This window comes from Carcharodon carcharias, chromosome 6 (genome assembly GCF_017639515.1).
Source record: "Carcharodon carcharias isolate sCarCar2 chromosome 6, sCarCar2.pri, whole genome shotgun sequence".
Taxonomy (NCBI): Eukaryota; Metazoa; Chordata; class Chondrichthyes; order Lamniformes; family Lamnidae; genus Carcharodon; species Carcharodon carcharias.
This window is the reverse complement of record NC_054472.1, coordinates 57,107,958-57,126,637: the sequence shown is the minus strand read 5'-3', so window position 1 is coordinate 57,126,637 and position 18,680 is coordinate 57,107,958. Positions and strand designations below refer to the sequence as shown.

The window sequence follows — 18,680 nt, the reverse complement described above, 5'->3', positions numbered from 1 at the left end:
CATCTTGTCAAGACCCCTCAGGATCTTATATGTTTCAATAAAGTTGCCTCTTACTCTTCTAAGTTCCAGTGGAAACAAGCCTAGCATGTCTAACCTATCCTCATAAGACAACCCGCCCACTCCAGTTATTAGTCTGGTAAATTTTCTCTGAACTGCTTCCAACACATCTACATCCTGACATTGTTGGTACTTGAGGGGTGGAAATCCTGCCTCCAGCCCATATTTTTAAAATTCTATCATGTGGGTGTCGCTAGCAAGGTGAGCATTTTCCCATCCCTAATTGCCCTTGAGAAGGTGGTGGTGCACAACCTTCTTGAACCACTACAGTCCATGTGGAGTAGGTACACTCTCAGATACCAGTCAGTCCAGTTTTATTTTTGACTTTTCTGTAGCTGTTTCGTACAACTGAATGGCTTGCTAGGCCATTTCGGATCTGGACCTGGAGCCACATGTAAGCCAGACCCAGTAAGGACAGCAGATTTCCTTCCTTAAAGGACATTCGTGAACCAGATGGGTTTTTATGACAATCACTGATAGTTTCATGGCACCATTGCTGAAACTAGCTTGCAATGCCAGATATTTTTTAATTAATTGAATTTAAATTCCACATGCTGCTGTGGTGAGATTTGAACCCACATGCCCTTGGCATTAGTCTAGGTCTCTGGATTACTAGCCCAGTGATATTACCACTACAGCACCCTCTCACTATTAGTGGTCCACTTGTCGTCAAATGGTTGCATGGCAGCCTTTCTTCTGCTAGGCTTGCCCACCATTCCCCCACCCCCCAGCAAATTAGCTGAGGAGATGGTGTCTAGGGTGCCTCATATAATGCAGCCCATTATTTTTCGAACATACCTTTCTTGCTTATGTTAACTTTGTGAGTTCCAGTTCTTGATTCATTATTAATTTCCCTTAAATGTCGGATGTACTGTGCTTTTGCTCGACTATGAAGTCTAACACAGTAATTATTCAAATCTTCCATTTCCTCCTTTTCATTTGCAATATTAATACCAATCTGCTTTAAAGAACCCACAGGACTCTATACTCTCTTTTTCTTGTTTTATAATTGTAGAACTACTGAAAAAATTCACTACCTTCCTGACTCAATCAACATTCACTGATATTTTCCCTGTGGTAATCTTAACAAGCGCACAAATATTTAGAAGTAAAGTATTTTTGGATTCATTAGAGGTAGAACTGGAAAATATCTGGACCGATATCTGTTCTCGTTGGCTCATTCTGGGAGCTGGATTTGAATCTGCCATAGATTAGCTGAAAGAGTGATCTTTCTTTCTGAGTGGATAAGTTCCTGACTGCCTGATCCCCGTTTGTAGAGTTTGAACACCTGAAGTACATAACTGCTCATATTCCTGTATCAGCTTGTAGTCTGCCAGGAAGTGGTGTGAGCATCTGATGGGGATGGGGGAAAGCTTGTACTGCCATGGTGAAACTCGTCTGAAATTTGGTTTAAGTTGTGACAGAATAAGGAGATGGTAGGGTTAGTTGAGTTGGGACGTGTCCATAATTTTTTTAAAAGCTTTAATTAAATTTTTAAAAATCTACATGAAACCTCATCCTGCCCATGGATGAGGTTTCATGCTTTTCCAAATTCCCGCCAGGGCTCCTGGCCTGCCCTCCAACCTTAAGGTTGGACGGGCAGGTCCATTAATTAGTTTAATGACTCTGTCAATGGCCTCAATCGGCCATCGACAGGTCGGCAGGTGCAGATCTGATTTTGCTGAGCCCCCACCTACCTTAAAATTTAAATAGGGCGCAGTGACGTTGGGAGTTCCGCCCAACATCATCGCACATCATTTTATGCGTCGGCGAGCGGGCCCTGCCCCCTGCTCGCCAACGAGGAAATCCTGCCTATAACGTGTGGTAAAAGTCTTCCATTTTCTCACTTTCCTTACCCTTGTGAAAATTCTTTTCTTTTGAACTGCATATTTTAAAACCATGTTTTTGCCAGTGAGTTAAGTTCACCGTTTAAATACAAGCAAGTAATTAGGCATATTCTAGCTCTAATCCATGAATAAATAAAAATGAATGATGAAAACCATGTGAGTTGCTGTTTGACCTCACAGTTGGGTTTGATAGTTCATTGTTGTTGGAAGCTTGCTTCAATGAGGCATCTCAAGTGTAAAATTAGAACTTGTTATTCTGTCCTTGCAGGAAACTTTACGAAATATTAAACTTTACATGGTAGGTTATTGACATTAATTGTTTTGTTCTCAATTTTAGGTTCGACAATTTGTTGTTTCTGTGAATGGCCTGAATGTTCTTCATGCGGATTATAGAACTGTCAGCAATCTCATTCTCACTGGCCAGCGTACCATAGTAATGGAAATCATGGAAGAAATTAACTTCTGAATAGGAAATGGTCATTCGGAAGCATCCTGCCAATCATGCAGGGGCACTGGAACATAAAAGTGAAACACCTCCTTTGAATGCCAGGATAAGGGAATGTATAACATAGCTCTTTGCTTCAGGAGTTAAGACATTGCCTTGTTTGTATACATTTTAATTTGCTTACAACTGCCTCATTATCTGAATGTTTAAAGTTTTCTTGACACTGGAACTAGGATATGCTTTTTTGAGCTGCCTGGTATGTGAATTGTGTTGCAGTAATGCATCAGACACTTGAATGCAGAAAATGACTTTTGCTGGTGCATGTTTTATTCATCTACAAGTTTTATGTCTCTAAGTGGACATCTCCCATTGCTCATAATGGGATGTAGGGTGTGATTAGATGAGTTACATTATACATGTGGAATAAATACCTCAACACTTGAAAAAGTAGAATCCTGTTAATACTTTGGAAACCAAAAAATATTTGCAAATATTTGTTATTACCTATCCCTCTTCCCCCTCCCCTACTCACCCCCCCCCCCCCCCCGCCCCAACCAGCAGTTTTATATTCCTTCAATGAAAGTAAATAAATATGAACAAAATGCTTGTGTGTAAAATATCCCAATAGAGAATTTACAAATGTCACTCTTGTATGGAGAATGGGGTCTTAGAAAATGATGGAATGAGTCCCTAAAATTAGAATTATTATTGTACAATATGGTATCTGATGCAAAAGAAAGGTTCTGTGTTCCTGAAGGCAAGATGTGCTGCTCAAAGTGGTAAAACCCCAGATGCAAAATCTTCAGTTTCTTACACCGGCCGCTTTGCAGAATGGAATACCATTATTAAGATGTCATTTCAATGTACTGGGAAATAAAAGTTCAACAAAGTTTTCTTTCTTTAGAAGTATTTGGGTCACTTCAGTGTAAATGTATTCTGAGTACATTAATCTCCTTATGAACAGGATATGAATATCAGATCATGTTAATGCACATGTTGAATGTAGAAATGAAACACTTCCAAATTTTTTGTATTAAGAACCAAATTGTGCTGATCATTCTAGTGGAACGATTGAGCAGATCCTAGGACAGTGCATTGTTTAGCTTCAATAAAGGGAACAAGGCGAAGACAAAAAATACTTTGATTTTTACTTCTGAAGTTTTCATTGAAAGAATACTAAGTGAAACTGCAGATGAAATAAATTGTGTTGTCTGCTATGGAGCTGCCTATAATCTTGAATCTCTAATCCAGATCTATTACAGAGTCTGCCATTACCTCTTACCAGACTAACTATTGCCCTTGCTATGTCGGTCAAGGTATCACTCATCTGATCTGGTGGTTCTGATCAAGAATGAAGGAAACAATGTCTAGGATGTAATTCGTATTGAACTTAAAATTTCATTTAACCATAGGATTAATCATTAATTACCATTTAAATAAGTTTTGGTACAATGTATTGAGTGGTGCCAGAATCTGTGTTCAATATTTTTGGTTGGGTTTTATTTTGAAGTGGTTCTTGTTTTCTTTCATGCCGTGATTTGTTAAATTTTATACAAGCTAACACCTTTTTTGAAAATGAATAAAATGACACACCTTGCACCTTGAATTTACCTTCGGCTAGCATTTTGTGCAGGTAGATTTCAAGTAATTGGATAAAATGATCCTATACATAGCATTAGCTGTAGTGTCAAGCTCATGCTACATAAGACGGGATTTGTGATGAGCAAGAACAGATGTGAACTTTATGAAGTTTCCTGTACAATTTGTGCATAATACATCTATCTACCTCGTTAACTCTGTCCGATTGGAAAGGAAAGGGAGAATAATTTTGCCATGTTAAAGGTTCGGTTTGCATTCAAATAACACAACCAAACACAAAAGGAAAAATCAAATCATCATAGTCTGAATAAGTACTGTCAGCCACTACATTTTCCCAGTAGGGTATAATATGAAATAAAATGACAAAATAGATGTTCAAGCTCAGCAGGCCTAACATACTCAGAGACTAATTTAAGAAACAACAGGAGCATAACATTATTAGGAAATACAAAATGGTGCTACTTATGATTTGTAGTTTTGAGGCAAATAATAGATATGATTAAATATAATCTGGTACACTGTCTGAGGTACAGCTAATAAATTAGACATTCCCTTTTGTTGGCAATTTATGAGTACCAGAGATATTCCCATTTACAGAGTGAATCGAGTTCACTATTCAACCAATGTCTATCTCACAAGAATTTGTGTAATGTTATTTCAGAACTTTTATTTCTGTTTCATTTTTTTTAAACTAAATGTGAGGCTGGTTTCATAAACCCGACATTGTCACCTTGTGTGTTTGCTTTTTGTTGTTGGATTCTGACAGTCCAATCAAGTATAGACCTGGGGACTGCACAACCAAACCTTGCTTCAAGTATTACGTTAGCCTTTTTGATGCTATTTAAATTACAGTGACTTCAATTAATCATGTGCTAAGCACGGTCTAGAGTGGGACATTTACAAGGATTAATACTTCCAGTCTTTTATTTCAGGAGATTCTATTTGGACGCAACTATTTAAAAAATAAGTAGCCTTATGTAAAAGAACAATTTTGGTAACTTGTGTGAAGGTGAACAATTCAAAGCATATGGAGAAAATGTTTACACTTCCGTTTAAATACTTAAAATCCTTAATCACAATATTTTACACTGGTGCTACTTGTAAACTTTTGAAGGGTTTATTAATCAGCTTTAATCAGTCTGAATTGGGTCTTTCCGTGCATGTTCACTTCGAATCTTTTCTGGTGAGTTTAAAGCTAGAACGCGGATATTAAGAGAAGGAATTCTTATAAACCTAAATTTTCATTTTAGCTCAATGGGTGATTGTAGGTTAGATCTCATTTCCATTGCTAAAACAATTTTTAACTTTGTTATTTCACTCACCCCATCCATATTTGCTTATAAGTAGCAAGGCTATTTTGTGCTGTTTTAAAACATTTTTGTGGTTGTGCCTAAATTGACCAGAAAAATGCCCATAAAAGTTTAACCTTAGTTTATTTAGACTGGTAGTCATGACTGCGTTTTAAAAGATTAATTAGAATTTAGATACAAATTTATTTTTGTAGATGGATATGTGGCTTTTTATTGGCTGACATTAATTGTACTAAAATGTATGTCATCACAAACCATTGTAAGTGAAAATGTGAAATAAACCCATGTGTGCTAATCAGTTCTTGGAACGATCTATTCTTCTAACATGCAATGTGATTTCACGGCAGAAAGTAACTGACTATGTTAGTAATCTAAATGTAGCTCTCCAAGTCTGCACTGTTTGATTTGAAGTGATCTTTCATTGCATACAGCCATTGGTTATGTGCTGCTGTTTGTTCTAGCTAAGACACAAAGGACAGAATTTTGCCGGCAGGGGGCAGGGCCCACTCACCGACATGGGATGATGTCAGGCGGAACCCCCGGCATCATCCTGCCCCATTTAAATTTTCAGGAAGGCAGGCCCGCAGCAAAATAAGCTGTGCACCCGCCAACCTGTCAATGGCCAACTGAGACCATTGACAGGATAATTTAAACAATTAAAGGACCTGCTGTCCAACCTTAAGGTTGATGGGCAGGCCAGAAGCCCCAGCGGCAAATAGAAAAAACATGAAACCTCATCCACCGGCAGGATGAGGTTTCATATAGGGTTCTAAAAAGTTTATAATAAAGTTTTGCTGTAATTTATGAACATGTCCCATCTCATATGACATGTTAGGGAATTTTTTTTCTCCATTTTTCATATTTTTTAAAAGTGTCAATGATCTCCCTGAGGCATCACTTAGCCTCAGGGGGATGTGCACTCTGCACATGAAAGAGCGCACTCTTGCTTTTGGGGAATCCCCAACCCCGCAGGGCCCACTTCTTCGGCGGGGATTGGGTCAGGCCTGCCCGCCTGACAGGCAGAAAATTCTGCCCAAAGAGAAAAGGTATTAATGGATCACAGGAGAGATGTATAAAGGGCAGCTAATCTGATATCGCCTGAAGTCAAAGCTACCTTCAACACTGTGCTTCCAATGTGTTGTTAAGAGGCAATATACCCAAGAGAATAACAACAAAAAAACTGCGGGTGCTGGAAATCCAAAACAAAAACAGAATTACCTGGAAAAACTCAGCAGGTCTGGCAGCATCGGCGGAGAAGAAAAGAGTTGACGTTTCGAGTCCTCATGACCCTAGTTCTGTTGAAGGGTCATGAGGACTCGAAACGTCAACTCTTTTCTTCTCCGCCGATGCTGCCAGACCTGCTGAGTATACCCAAGAGAATATTTACTGCAGATCTGCAAAATAGGCACAAAATAGCAAAAGGTTCAAGGCTGCTGTTAGGAAGCACCTTTTCACACAATGAGTCATTTAATACTTGGAGTGATCTAATGGGTAACAAGTGGAATCAAAACCTCTGGTGTCATTCAAGAGGCAGCCAAAGATTGATTGGAGATCTACAGGTTTAGAAGATAAATTAGAGCAGGAGTAGGCCACACAATACGATCATAGAAAAGTTACAGCACAGAAGGAGGCCATTCGGCCCATCTTGTCCATGCTAGCCCGAGGACACCCAGGTGCCCTTTCTAATCCCACTTTCCTGCACCCGGCCCATAGCCCTGCAGCTTACAGCGCTTAAGGTGCAGATCCAGGTACCTTTTAAAAAGAGTTTAGAGTTTCTGCTTCTAACACCAACTTGGACAGTGAATTCCAGACACCCACTACCCTCTGCATAAAAAAGCTCTTCCTCATGTTCCCCCCTACACCTGCCACTTACCTTGAATCTATGTCCCCCAGTTCTAGAATTCTCCACCAAGGGAAACAATCTTATCCTGTCCACTGTGGCTGATCTTTGACTTCAACTCCACTTTCCTGCCCTATCCCCTTATTCTTTGATTGCCTTAGTGCTCAAAAATCTATTAACCTCAGCATTGAATATAACCATCGAATGCGCATCTGCAGCCCTCTGGAGAAGAGAATTCCAAAGATTTTCAACCCCTCTGAGTGAAGAAGTTTCTCTCATCTTTGTCTTAAATGGCTGTTGTTGGGCTGGGTAAGAGTGGGAAGACTTTAGCGGGTGTGTCATGGGCATGATGTTTGACTGCCTCAATAGGTGAGAGCATGTGTGTCACCATAAAGGGACAGGAGTGGCTGAATAGAATATAAGCAGGCTCTTTGAATTCTGCTTCTAATACAACTGTAAAATGTAGGATTTTGATTCCTCCCTGGGCACTGCAAAACTGACAATATTGGGCCAGAATTTGGTGCGAGTGGGCATGTTGTGGCTTGCCCCATGAGTTAGATATCTTTCCTTCACCCTTCAGCTCAAAGTTTTGTGCTGCAAATTGCTGAAAATGCAAAAGCTGCCAACAGGGTCAAGGGGACATCTGATACCTTGGTGATCAATGGCTCTTTTACAAATGAAAGTTCAGGATAGAGAAAGCAACAGTGAGAATGATAGGGAAGGGACTAGGGTGAAAGTCAAATTAGATTCAGCAAGAATTAAAGGGATGGAAAGAAATATTGGATTATGGGTGAGCTCATAAAGAAACAACAGAATAAGATTAAATTTTAAATGTGCTAGCTGTAGGAATGAGACTTTCACAGTTTCAGTTGTTTTTTTACTGGACCTCTAAGGTTTTAACGGCATTGCAGGAACATAAATTTCACCAACTTTCTGCAGGGTTTAAGTCAAACTACTGCACAAATGCAGCAATTTCTTAAAACTTGCAGAGAAATTAACATCAAGACCCCGTTTTCACAAGGCTAATAGCGGTGTAAATTTGCAGCAATTTGTGGTGATTCACCACTTATGTTGTTTCTCTTGCTAACCACAAATTGCTGGACATTTAAAGCACAATAGTAATGAGTGCAGTGAATTTGCCAGTGTTTTTCTAACAAATCTGGGGCAAATATTTTATTCTATTCCTCAGACTTAGTAATTAACCATAAATGTAGAAGTGCTGGGAGGTGCATCATTTTTTTTCTGTGGATCATGTGGAGGTTGATTACTGGCTGGGAAGTGTGACATGACTTATAGAATGGATACATGAGCTGAATTGGTTATTTATGTGTAAACAGGTTTTGTAAATGAGCCCAGCTGGGTTTTGACATCATTCAATGTCACAGTCAGATAAAGATGGTGCAGTAACTTACTCTGTAAATTCAGCACAAGCAAATTGTACAACACGAACTGCATGTTGCACTTTTGCCAGTTTCCATAATTCTAACTTTTTTTTATAGAATAATAATAGCTAGGTAATGAACTAAGAAAATGAGAAGACAATGTAAATCAAGAGCAAATCTTGTTATTATACTGTTGCCTTGAATTCATTCCAGAGTCTCGTTAATGTTCATTATTTAATATTAGTTTCTTGATAGGCTGGGGGTGTAGTTCCTGAAATGACAGCAGATGTTCAGAGGCTGCTCCACTCTGGATTGCTGTTGTGTGAAATCATGTTGAATGATTAATGATTGTGGCAGATTTCCTGCATTTTTGAGAATTTCTGAGTTAATCAACAAGAAACTTTCTCACCAGTATTTATTTTAAACTAGTAGTCAATCTTGCCCCAGCTAAACTCATGATTAGACAAGGACCTGGACTGTGATTAAAATGATTAACCCCTAACTATGTCTGTCCGAGACCACTGCCTATTGCTTCCACTGAGAATCCAGGGCAGGAATTTCATGCCCCTGTCATGGCCCCTGTGGTAAAATCCCACCCGTGGAAATTGTAGCTGAAGTCAGTTAGAGGTCAGGAAATAATGTATGAAGTCCAGAGTCCAGGGGTTGAATTCTCACCCCAATATGGGGGCGAGTACGGAGACAAGCTGGCTTTTGCGCTGCTGGTCAGCCTGCTGGTTTGTTGTCACCGTCCTGTCTCCTGGAATTTTCCAGTGGGCCTCCAAGGCACTGGGAACAGGCCAGCTGCCCTGGAGACCACTTCCTAGCAGCAGACCAGGGGGCCACCACTCCAGGCAGGCTTTGAGGCCCTTGCTGCCCACCTGGCCACAATGGTGGCCCAGCTGCTCTGACCACTTTTTAATTCAAAAGCGTTAAAAGCTGCTGACAGGGCACCTCAAGATGGAGGCACCCTCTCTCTCTCACTTACCTGCCCCCTCTCAGCTCCCCAGCATTGAGAGCCCACCGTCCAATAGGATGGTGAGCATGCTTTCTGGCCACTAATTGACCATTTCAGGGAAAAACAACTGCTGTTGCCACAGTGCAGGATTGGAGTCCCTATTTGATCCTATGAGTCCTGTTCCAAAACCTGAAATCCTGCCCCAGATCAATGGACTGATCTTTTCCTCTTTTATTTTAAAGATCATTTTATGTCTATAATAAATATGACATATGATATGTGGCATCTGGAGCATGACACACAAGATTGTTTTATGGAGATATATGCATATATATGTATAGGGTCAGGGCTATTTTGAACAAAGGGAAGAACCTGTAATCCAATAATTTAAATAAGATTAATTTCATAAAATAAGAACTCATGGTATAATGGGTAACAGATTAGCACAGATAAAGGATTGGTTAGCCAACAGAAAGCAGAGAGAAGGGAAAAATAGATATTTTCAGGTTAGCATGATGTTACTAGTGGAGTGCCACAGGGATGAGTGCTGGCGCCTCAACTATTTGCAATCTATATCAATGACCTGTATGGTTGCTAAATTTGCTGATGAGATAGGCAGGAGAGTAAGTTGTGAAGAGGAGATATGGCAGAATTTTCCATGCCCGCTGGCATCGGGCATGCTCAGTGGCATTAGCGGACAATATGGCGAGGAGACCAAAAATCAGTTTCACGATGTCGGACTAGGGTGCCGGACTCATCCACCTACCACCCCCTCCAAACCCGAGCTGGATCGTCCGCCCACATCACGCTGACCTGTTTCACAATAGCATATAGAGGGCGTGAACTTGATGGGTTGAGGGTAACTTGGAGCCGAGAGCACAGTAACACTGCGGAGCCTTTTGGACTTCAAGGTTGAGGCGCGTGGGGGGGAGGGGGGGGTCCAAAGGCCGCCCTGTCAGTGAGGCAACTTTGGTGGGGTTTGGGGAGGCAAAGGCTGCCCTGCGGTTGAAAGTAGTGCACAAGCACGTGCTGGGGAGTGGTGGGCAAGGGAAGTATTAGGGACACCTTGTATAAAGTGACCATTCCTCTGCAGCTGAAACAGTTTAGGTGCAGCCATGTCAATATGATTGAAGTCGGGCCTCCAGCTTATCTGCCCACTCAAGTAATGCAGAGGCATCAAAGGGCCATCAAGTGCTCCAGAGCTTTTCACCCCTTGGGCACAAACTGCAAACTACTGAGCATTTTTGTGGACTGCAAAACAGTTGGATGACTGGGCATGTTGTACAATCTCCTTGCTACAGTTGGCCATGGAGCAGCCACCGGTAGAGGTGCTCACAGCCCCTTGCGATGTCATCATTCCGATTTGGACCAGTCTCCCAGATGGTTCAAATTAACAGTGCAGCCTTGCAATGTGGGTTAGGAGAATGCCAGCACCTGAGCTGAGAGCACAGCATGCAGTCCAATGGGCAAAGCTGCCGCCAATCGGTCAGGTGGGGTAGGGCGGAGGTGGGTGGGGTTTCAGGGAGTCATGCAGTGCACCATCCAAGTGGTGGCCAGCACTCTGCAGGATGAGTTAAGGGGCCTTCAGACTTACCCAAGAGAGGTTCTTAGTACACCCAAGCTAACTCATGCATCTCTCTTTCACACTGCAGGAGGAATGCATAAGCATCATGGAGCCTGGTGAACTCGCTGTTGGCCTTGTGGTGTACAGAGAGCGAAGACGATGGAGAAGAGAGCGACTGAGGCACCTGGCTGCGCAGAAAGAAGAGCAGCACCTCTGGAAGAAGGGGTGGCTGGGGCTCCCACACACATCACTGAAGAGCCACAGCGAGCTGTTGCTGGTCAACACCTAGCTAGACCCAGGATCTATAGATGCTGCCTTTCATTCCTGCCGATTACCATCAACCAGTGTCGCCAAAGACTGTGCATGTCTAAGGAACTGGTCAGTCACATCTGCCACCTGCTGCAGGATTCGGCACCATGGGGACATGGAGGGCATCCATAGCCAGTGGCCAAGAAAGTGACTGCGACGCTCAATTTATTTTCCAGTGGCTCCTTTCAGGGCCCCATAGGTTGGCTCTGTGGGATAGCATAAGCCTTCACACACAAATTTATCCATGAGGTCACAGGTGCCATCTTCGAGAGGGCACACAACTTTGTGCATTTCGCCCAGGACCAGGGGAGCCAGGATGCAAGAGCAATTGGATTTGCCTAGATCTCAGGCTTCCCACAGGCTCCCCACAGATGCCAGCAACTGCACTCACATGGCGCTCAGATCTCCATCAACTGTGTCAAATGCAAGGGCTTCCATTCACTGAATGTGCAGCTGGTGTGCGACCACCAGAAACGCATCCTGCAGGTCTGCGCACAGTTTCCAGCAATTGTGCATGACTCCTTAATCCTTAGTAGCTCACAGATCCCTGACATCTTTAAGGACCCACAGAGACTGCAGGGATGGCTCCTCAGGGACAAGGGCTTCCCACAGAGGACATGGCTGATGATGCCCGTGTGGCGGCCTCAGGCTGCAGCAGAGCGCAGGTATAATGAGGCTCCTCTTGCAACATGGTGGAGCAAACAGTCGGGATGCTGAAAGCAAGGTTCCGGTGCCTGGACCGGTCTGGCGGTGCCTTGCAATGCAGTCCTAAAAAGGTATCCACACATTGTTGTCATCTGCTGTGCCCTTTACAACCTGGCACTGCAACAGGCAGAGGAGCTGGCTAAGGAGGAGATGCAGCAGCTGGAGGTCTCCTCTGATGAGGAGGATGTCGATGGTGATGAAGGTGTGGAGGTCCTCGAAGGCAAGGATGACGGCGATGAAGCCTTGGCACTGGCCAGACAAGGTAGGCGTGCTCGGGAGGCCCTCAATGCTACTAGATTGCTGGAGGATAATGATGACATGCAGTGAGGAGATAACATAAGATCCTCACATTGCATCTATGTTTGACTCCAGTCTCGCTTCTAGCAGCGCACATACCCTCTGTGGTAATGCTCCTGTCATGGAGATGCAGTGGAGGCCCTAATAGTCACTCAATTGCAGGAGGATATTGACGACAGGCAGTGAGGTCACTCCATAGATCGTCATATTGTTATGACGTGACAGGCAATGTGTGCCAGGTGGACCAAATCCACAAGGGAATTCTGGCCACACTATCACAACTGTTTTACAATTTTTATTTATTACAAGGAGATTTGGGCACTAAATTCAGAAGTAATGAGTGCACTAACATCTTTAGCGATTTTAAAAACTAAATTAAAATATTTATTAACAGAAGAAAAAATTTCAAGCACACATGTAAGATTACAGTTATTTAATACTACAACAAATCCCAAAATTCCTAATTAACCTGACTCCCAACTACACTCCCCCCTCCAACCTGTTAAGGCAGCACTCCAAATTAGATTTTTAATTTGAATAGCAAGCCAGCATGTTACCACAGCACCCACTCAACAGTGGAATTCCAAAGGCTTTTTCCAACTTTAGCTACTGGACTCAGCAGACTTTTGCAAACATGGCTGGAGGCTTCCCTGAGGCTGTTTTACACATTCCTTTTAGTTTTTATGTGGCCCCACAACATCAACTTCCTTCCTTCTTTATACATGTTTCTATCTCTTTAATCTGTAAATTCCATTGTTGTATATGTCTTTGGAAATGTACTTTACCCATAATATAAAAAATCTTTCATGTTGCCAATATTGTGGGAAAAATAAACATAATAGCCTTGTCCTAATTATCTTGTTAGTTGTAAACACCCCGCCATCCCTTTCAAACACAAAAAACTCCTTCACATATCTAAAAATGCAAATTTCCTTCACAACCTACATGCTGAACCCTCATCCATGTTTACTCATTAGCATTTCAAATGCCTTTTATCCTTAACTTCTTCTGATAATTTCAAGCTTGCAGTGTATCTGGCTCTAACTTAATTAAATCACAGGACCACCTACACTCACACCTATAAACCTTCTTTACAATAAACCACAATAATATTATGAAACTTATTATAGTTTTGTGACAATATAGCCTCTGGGAATGTCTGACTCCTGTCTGGCCAAGGGCAGCTTGCTTGCGCTCTGTAATTAGGGTCATATCATAGAGATTCAGCAATGAAACTTTAAAAGCACCTGATCCTTTGTCTGCCTTCAGCACCTGACCCCTTCAGGAGCACAGCGTCACTGGTCACAGAAAGTGCTGGAGAGATGGGGGCCAGCCCCACCTTAAAGGTGCTGAGAGCACACAGAGAGAATGACAGAACACTGTGACGCCTACCCACAACATTCTGGAAAAAATGACAAGCATCATCGAGGTGCAGGCATCACTAATGTGTCCTGTGAGTGTGGGGCCAGACCATCACTTTGGCCTGAAGACTGCACAAAGCACAGGGAAGAGGCCCTGGACTCAGACACCTGCCTTTATCTTGTGCGGGGACAAAGGTTTCACATCTGAGTGACACAAACACAGCTCATCATAACAAGGAGCCAGAGGTGGGAGACATTCTTGCGAGTTTATTGACAATAGTGAACATTAGGTACAAGTGATTAACACCCGTGCCCAGGCTGTGCAACTTAATCATAGAATGCACAGGTTCACGGACTCCCAGGATACCTGCCCTTTTTGTGGTCTTGTGGAGTCCGTGGACCAAGCTCACATAGGGTGTGGTAGGCTGCACTTCCTTTTTAGTTATTTGAAAAACCTTTTATTAATGTTTTGTTTGCACTTCAGCCCCATGCTCCTGATCTATGGGCACCCGGTGCGGAAGGGGGTCGGGAAGGAGGAGGACCTCCTCGTGAACCTGCTCCTGGGCCTGGCCAAGTTGGCCATTAACAGGTCCAGGCAGCGGGTGTTCGACAGGGGAGTTCTGCCCAATTGTTTGTCCCTCTTCCGCGACTACGTTCGTGGCCGGGTGTTCTTGGAGAGAGAGCACGCGGTGTCTGCCGGCACTCTCGAGGCCTTCCGTGCTCAGTGGGCACCACAGCGACTGGGGTGTTTTATTGACCCCCTTAATCACATTTTGGTTTAATGTTTGTAAGTTTCCTTTAAACTTTGTCCTTGGTTTTACAGCTGCCCTGACTTAGGGGCTGTGCTTGATTTATCCCTCATTTTGTTAATTTAGTTTAATTGTTTTAACTCTAAAAGAGTTACATCTTCTTAACCTTCCTAACACAGCCGCTATGTCTTGGGTGCTCCCCGGACATTCACAATGGAGGTGAAGGCAGCCTGCTGACTACTATATCCTGTCTGTGATGACCTTGGCGGGCATCCTCTGGAAGACCGAGACCTGAAGGGCCCTGGCCTGCTTTCAGGTTCCTGCTGTGTGGCAGTGGCATCCTCCTTGGCCTGTGGAGCTGGAGCTGCTGAAGTCACAGGAAGTGAGGATTTGGATGGGCCAGACACTCCCAGAGTCACCTGGATGGTTGGCCCCAGAGCGTTCACCTGCTGATCCTCCTTCCTAATGGTGCCCAAGGGCTGACTCCTTGAGGAGAAGGGGTAGCTGGAGTGAGATTGGGCTGCTCTACACCCCTCTCACGTACACAATGTTGGAGGCCAACCATGGAGAAAGCGATGGAGCTGAGCCTATGCCGCAGTGCAGGAGCGACGTCCTGGACCAAGGTCTCCATGGTGGCTGCCATCCTACCAGTGTTGACCTCAGTGCATTGGCATGCTGGCGCTATCACCTCAGCCTGAAGGTGGACAGACTCCTCCATCGTACCTTGCAATCTGAGGAGTGCAGCGGACATCCCTTCCTGATGTTCCCGAGCTTGCCTTGCAGCTCCAGCAACTGTGACATGACTGAGCCCAGAGGCTCGTCATCTGACTCGGACTCAGCACATTTCTGGCCTCCAGCAATCCTCTGAGTGCTGGAAACCTGGGAAGTCCCTGTCTCAGCCTGCTGTTGATCAGAAAGTGCAATGTGCTCACCATATTGTGATCCCATGGTTACTCTAAAGCTCGGTCCCAGTGAGGTGTGTGTCTCTGCGCTGGTGGAGGGTGTGGGTGAGCGCAGTGACAGGACTTCAAGGAGGGTGCCTTCAGATTCCTCTTCAGAGGTTCCTTCAGGGCTTGATTGGAGGCCCTGGGGTGTGGATTCTATCGGCTGTTTGGCAGATCTGCCTGCGAAAGCAAGGAGAGATAATTAGTGCGTAGCAGTGGCCTGTGAAACAGGACACATCATGCACGACATGGTTGTCTGATGGATGTTGCACTGCTGGATCCTCACTTAGTAGAGCACTGCCAACCTCACCATAAGCACAGGACTGGTCCAGGTCCTCACCAGCCAGCTGGATGGCTCTGTTTTCAAAGTCTGTGAGGACCTTGATTTCAGGCATTCCTCCACCAGTCTGCAACCTCTCCCTCTTGTGTACTGGCTTGTCCTGAGATGGAGAGGGTGTAAGCAGGATGCCTGCCAGGCCAGATGATAAGTATTCCTGGCATGCGGGTGGCGAGTGGTCCCATGGATGGGATGAGGACAATGATGGTGTGTGTGAGAGAGTGATTGGTGATGTCCCTTGAACCGGCAGTGAGTGAGGGCCCTGTGGATGTGTGATGGGTATGTGAGTGTGTGAATTGAGAGTGATGAGATGAGTAACTTACCCTAGCAGAACAGAGGAGATCATTCATCCTCTTGCGGCACTGGGTGTCTGTCCTCTTTTGCAGGGTGTTGGCACTGACCACCGCTGCCACCACCTCCCAAACCGGATTGGTGATGTTGCTGCCCAGCCTGCGGCTAGAGAGGGGTAGAGGACATCACGGCGAGCCTCCACTGCATCCAAAAGGTGCTTGAGGGATGCATCATTGAACTTGGGGGCTGCAGTGTTTTTGCCTTTCAGAGCAATATCTTCTTTGCAGCAGTCCTGGGCTGGAAACGCTGGGAGGTGTTCATGTGGCTGCACTTTAAATATGGCGCCCGGCGTGATGAAGCGGCGAGGTGATGGCACGGCAAGCGAATGAGAGCCCGACCACCATGAAAACAGCGTGTTTCCCCAGAATGCATAATTAATGTGGTGGGTTTGGGACGATACAGTGTGAAAAGCTGCCATTATGCCCATCGGGCAAAACACCGTCTTACCTACCCACTACTGCACTTAGTGCAAATCTGGACAATTCCACCCATGAGGAGGCTAAAAAGGGATATAGTCAGGTTAAGTGAGTGGGCAAAAATTTGGCAGATGGAGTATAATCTGGGAAAATGTGAATTTGCCCACTTTGGCAGAAAGAATAGGGAAGCAGTATATTACTTAAATGGAGAGTGATTGCAAAACTCTGCAGCACCGAGGGATCTGGATATCCTGGTACATGAATCACAAAAATGTTAGTGTGCAGGTATAGCAAGTGATTAAGAAGGCAAATGGCATTTTATTCTTTATTGCAAAGGGAATAGAATATAAAAGTAAGGAAGTTTTGCTAATTGTACGTGGCATGGTGAGACCGCATCTGGAGTACAGTGTACAGTTTTGGTCTCCATATTTAAGAAAGGAAATAATTGCATTAGAAGCAGTTCAAAGAAGGTCCACTCGACTAATTCCTGGGATGAAGGGGAAAGATTGGACAGTTGGGCCTATGTCCATTGAAGTGTAGAAAAATGAGAGGTGATCTTAAAGAAATATATAACATCCTGAGGGGACTTGACAGGATAGATGCTGAAAGGATGTTTCCTCTCATGGGAGAGATTAGGACTAGGGGACATAGTTTAAAAATAAGGGGCTGAATTTTCTGGCTGACGCACAGGTGGCGGAGTCCGCACGTCAGCGCTTAAAATATCGCGCGAGCGTCCCGACGTCAACGCCCGACAACGCGATATTTAGGTGGGCGGGTGCGCTATGCAGCACGACGCACGCCCACCATTAATTAAAGGCCTTGTTAAGGCCCTTAAGTCGGCAATTGACGCCAATTTTGAGGACCCCGTGTGAACTCTGGCTCGGCGCACAGGCCCAATAGGCAGGCGGTTGAGTGATTTTGTAACAAACCTCATTCCCTGGGGGGGATGAGGTTTAATTTTGGCTTTAAGAAAGTTTAATAAAGTTTTTGTGTGCTTTATTAACATGCCCCATCTCATGTGACATTTTCACATGAGGGGGACATGTTAATGATTTTTTAAATTTTTCTATTTTTAGACTTTCACAACCTTTCAGCGCTCTTCCTGAGGCACCGCTTAGCCTCAGGGAGATGTGCGCTCTTTTGCATTGTCTTTAAGGATCTTGATTAGGCTGACCACAGCCTGTTACAATTGAGCGTGACATGCCCGGTGCACAATCCACTCATTTGTCATTCAAATTGCAACTTTGGGGGTGGGAGGTTGGGTGAGGGCAGGGGTTTAAGGGACGGGGTGGTGGAGGTGAGAGAGGGGATCCCACAACAGAGCAGGACTCCAATTTTCATGTTTAAACAGACCCTGCCTGAAAGAGGTGGGTCTGTTGCAAACCTATATCGAGGCCCACCTGACAATTGCATCAAGTCAGTCAGATTAGGGCAGGAGCTTCTAAAAATGAGAATTTGATCTAAAAAAAAAATCCATTAAAAATTGAGCACTCTTTTATATTGCTTCATGGTAGGTGTAGTGAGGTCAAGGTTCCTGCCTGATACCAACCCTAGCACCAGCCCTGAACCCTCCAGACTATCCTCTGCTGACTGCCCAGTTTTCAGGTGAGAAACAGAGAGGTGAGAGTTGACAATCACATCTTGACCCATCTCCTGCTGTTGAGTTGCATCTCCGAGTTACCTTTGGCTGACTCTCACTCAACAAAAAAATAATAATTTGCATCTTCTGCACATTCCACAGATGTTGTGCAAAGCTATTTTAGGAGTTGCCAGGAAACAGTGTGAACAAGGGTTGGCAGGCCTGCAAGTATGAGGCCGGCAGTGCAATGAACGAAATACACAGCGGAAAACAGAGAAGTAAAGACCAAAACAAATTTCAGTGTCTGTTCTTGGTGATAATAATAGAGGGAAAGAAACAGAGCAACGTGACATATGTTGAAAAAGAGACCAATGAATATGAGGAAAATTAAATAAAACAAAGAAATAGGAAAATTCCTAACATTCATGGATATCTAGTAGGTCAGAATCAACCCCCCCTTCTGAATATGCTGATCTCGTCTCAGGCCAGTTGAATTGTTGGCACTCTGGCTCCAAACTGACGAGATGGATGCATACATGCGAACCATCTGCAATTTTTTACAGACTTATAAGTGCATTTACAAACATGTCAGCGCATCTGCTTCTAATGAACAATCTTTGCCAGAATAGTATA

General features: G+C 44.0%; 1 protein-coding gene across 5 annotated transcripts in view; it reads left to right on the top strand.

Moving 5' to 3' along the window:
- deptor (DEP domain containing MTOR-interacting protein) overlaps positions 1-2,880 on the top strand; it is a 102,998-nt gene extending 100,118 nt beyond the window's left edge. For all 5 annotated transcript variants that reach the window (XM_041189623.1, XM_041189625.1, XM_041189624.1 and 2 more), the window contains one exon: positions 2,242-2,880. In XM_041189623.1, coding sequence (XP_041045557.1) covers positions 2,242-2,370 — 129 coding nt within the window. In that variant the 3' untranslated portion in view covers positions 2,371-2,880. The remainder of the gene's footprint in view (positions 1-2,241) is intronic.
- The last annotated feature ends 15,800 nt before the right edge of the window (positions 2,881-18,680 follow it).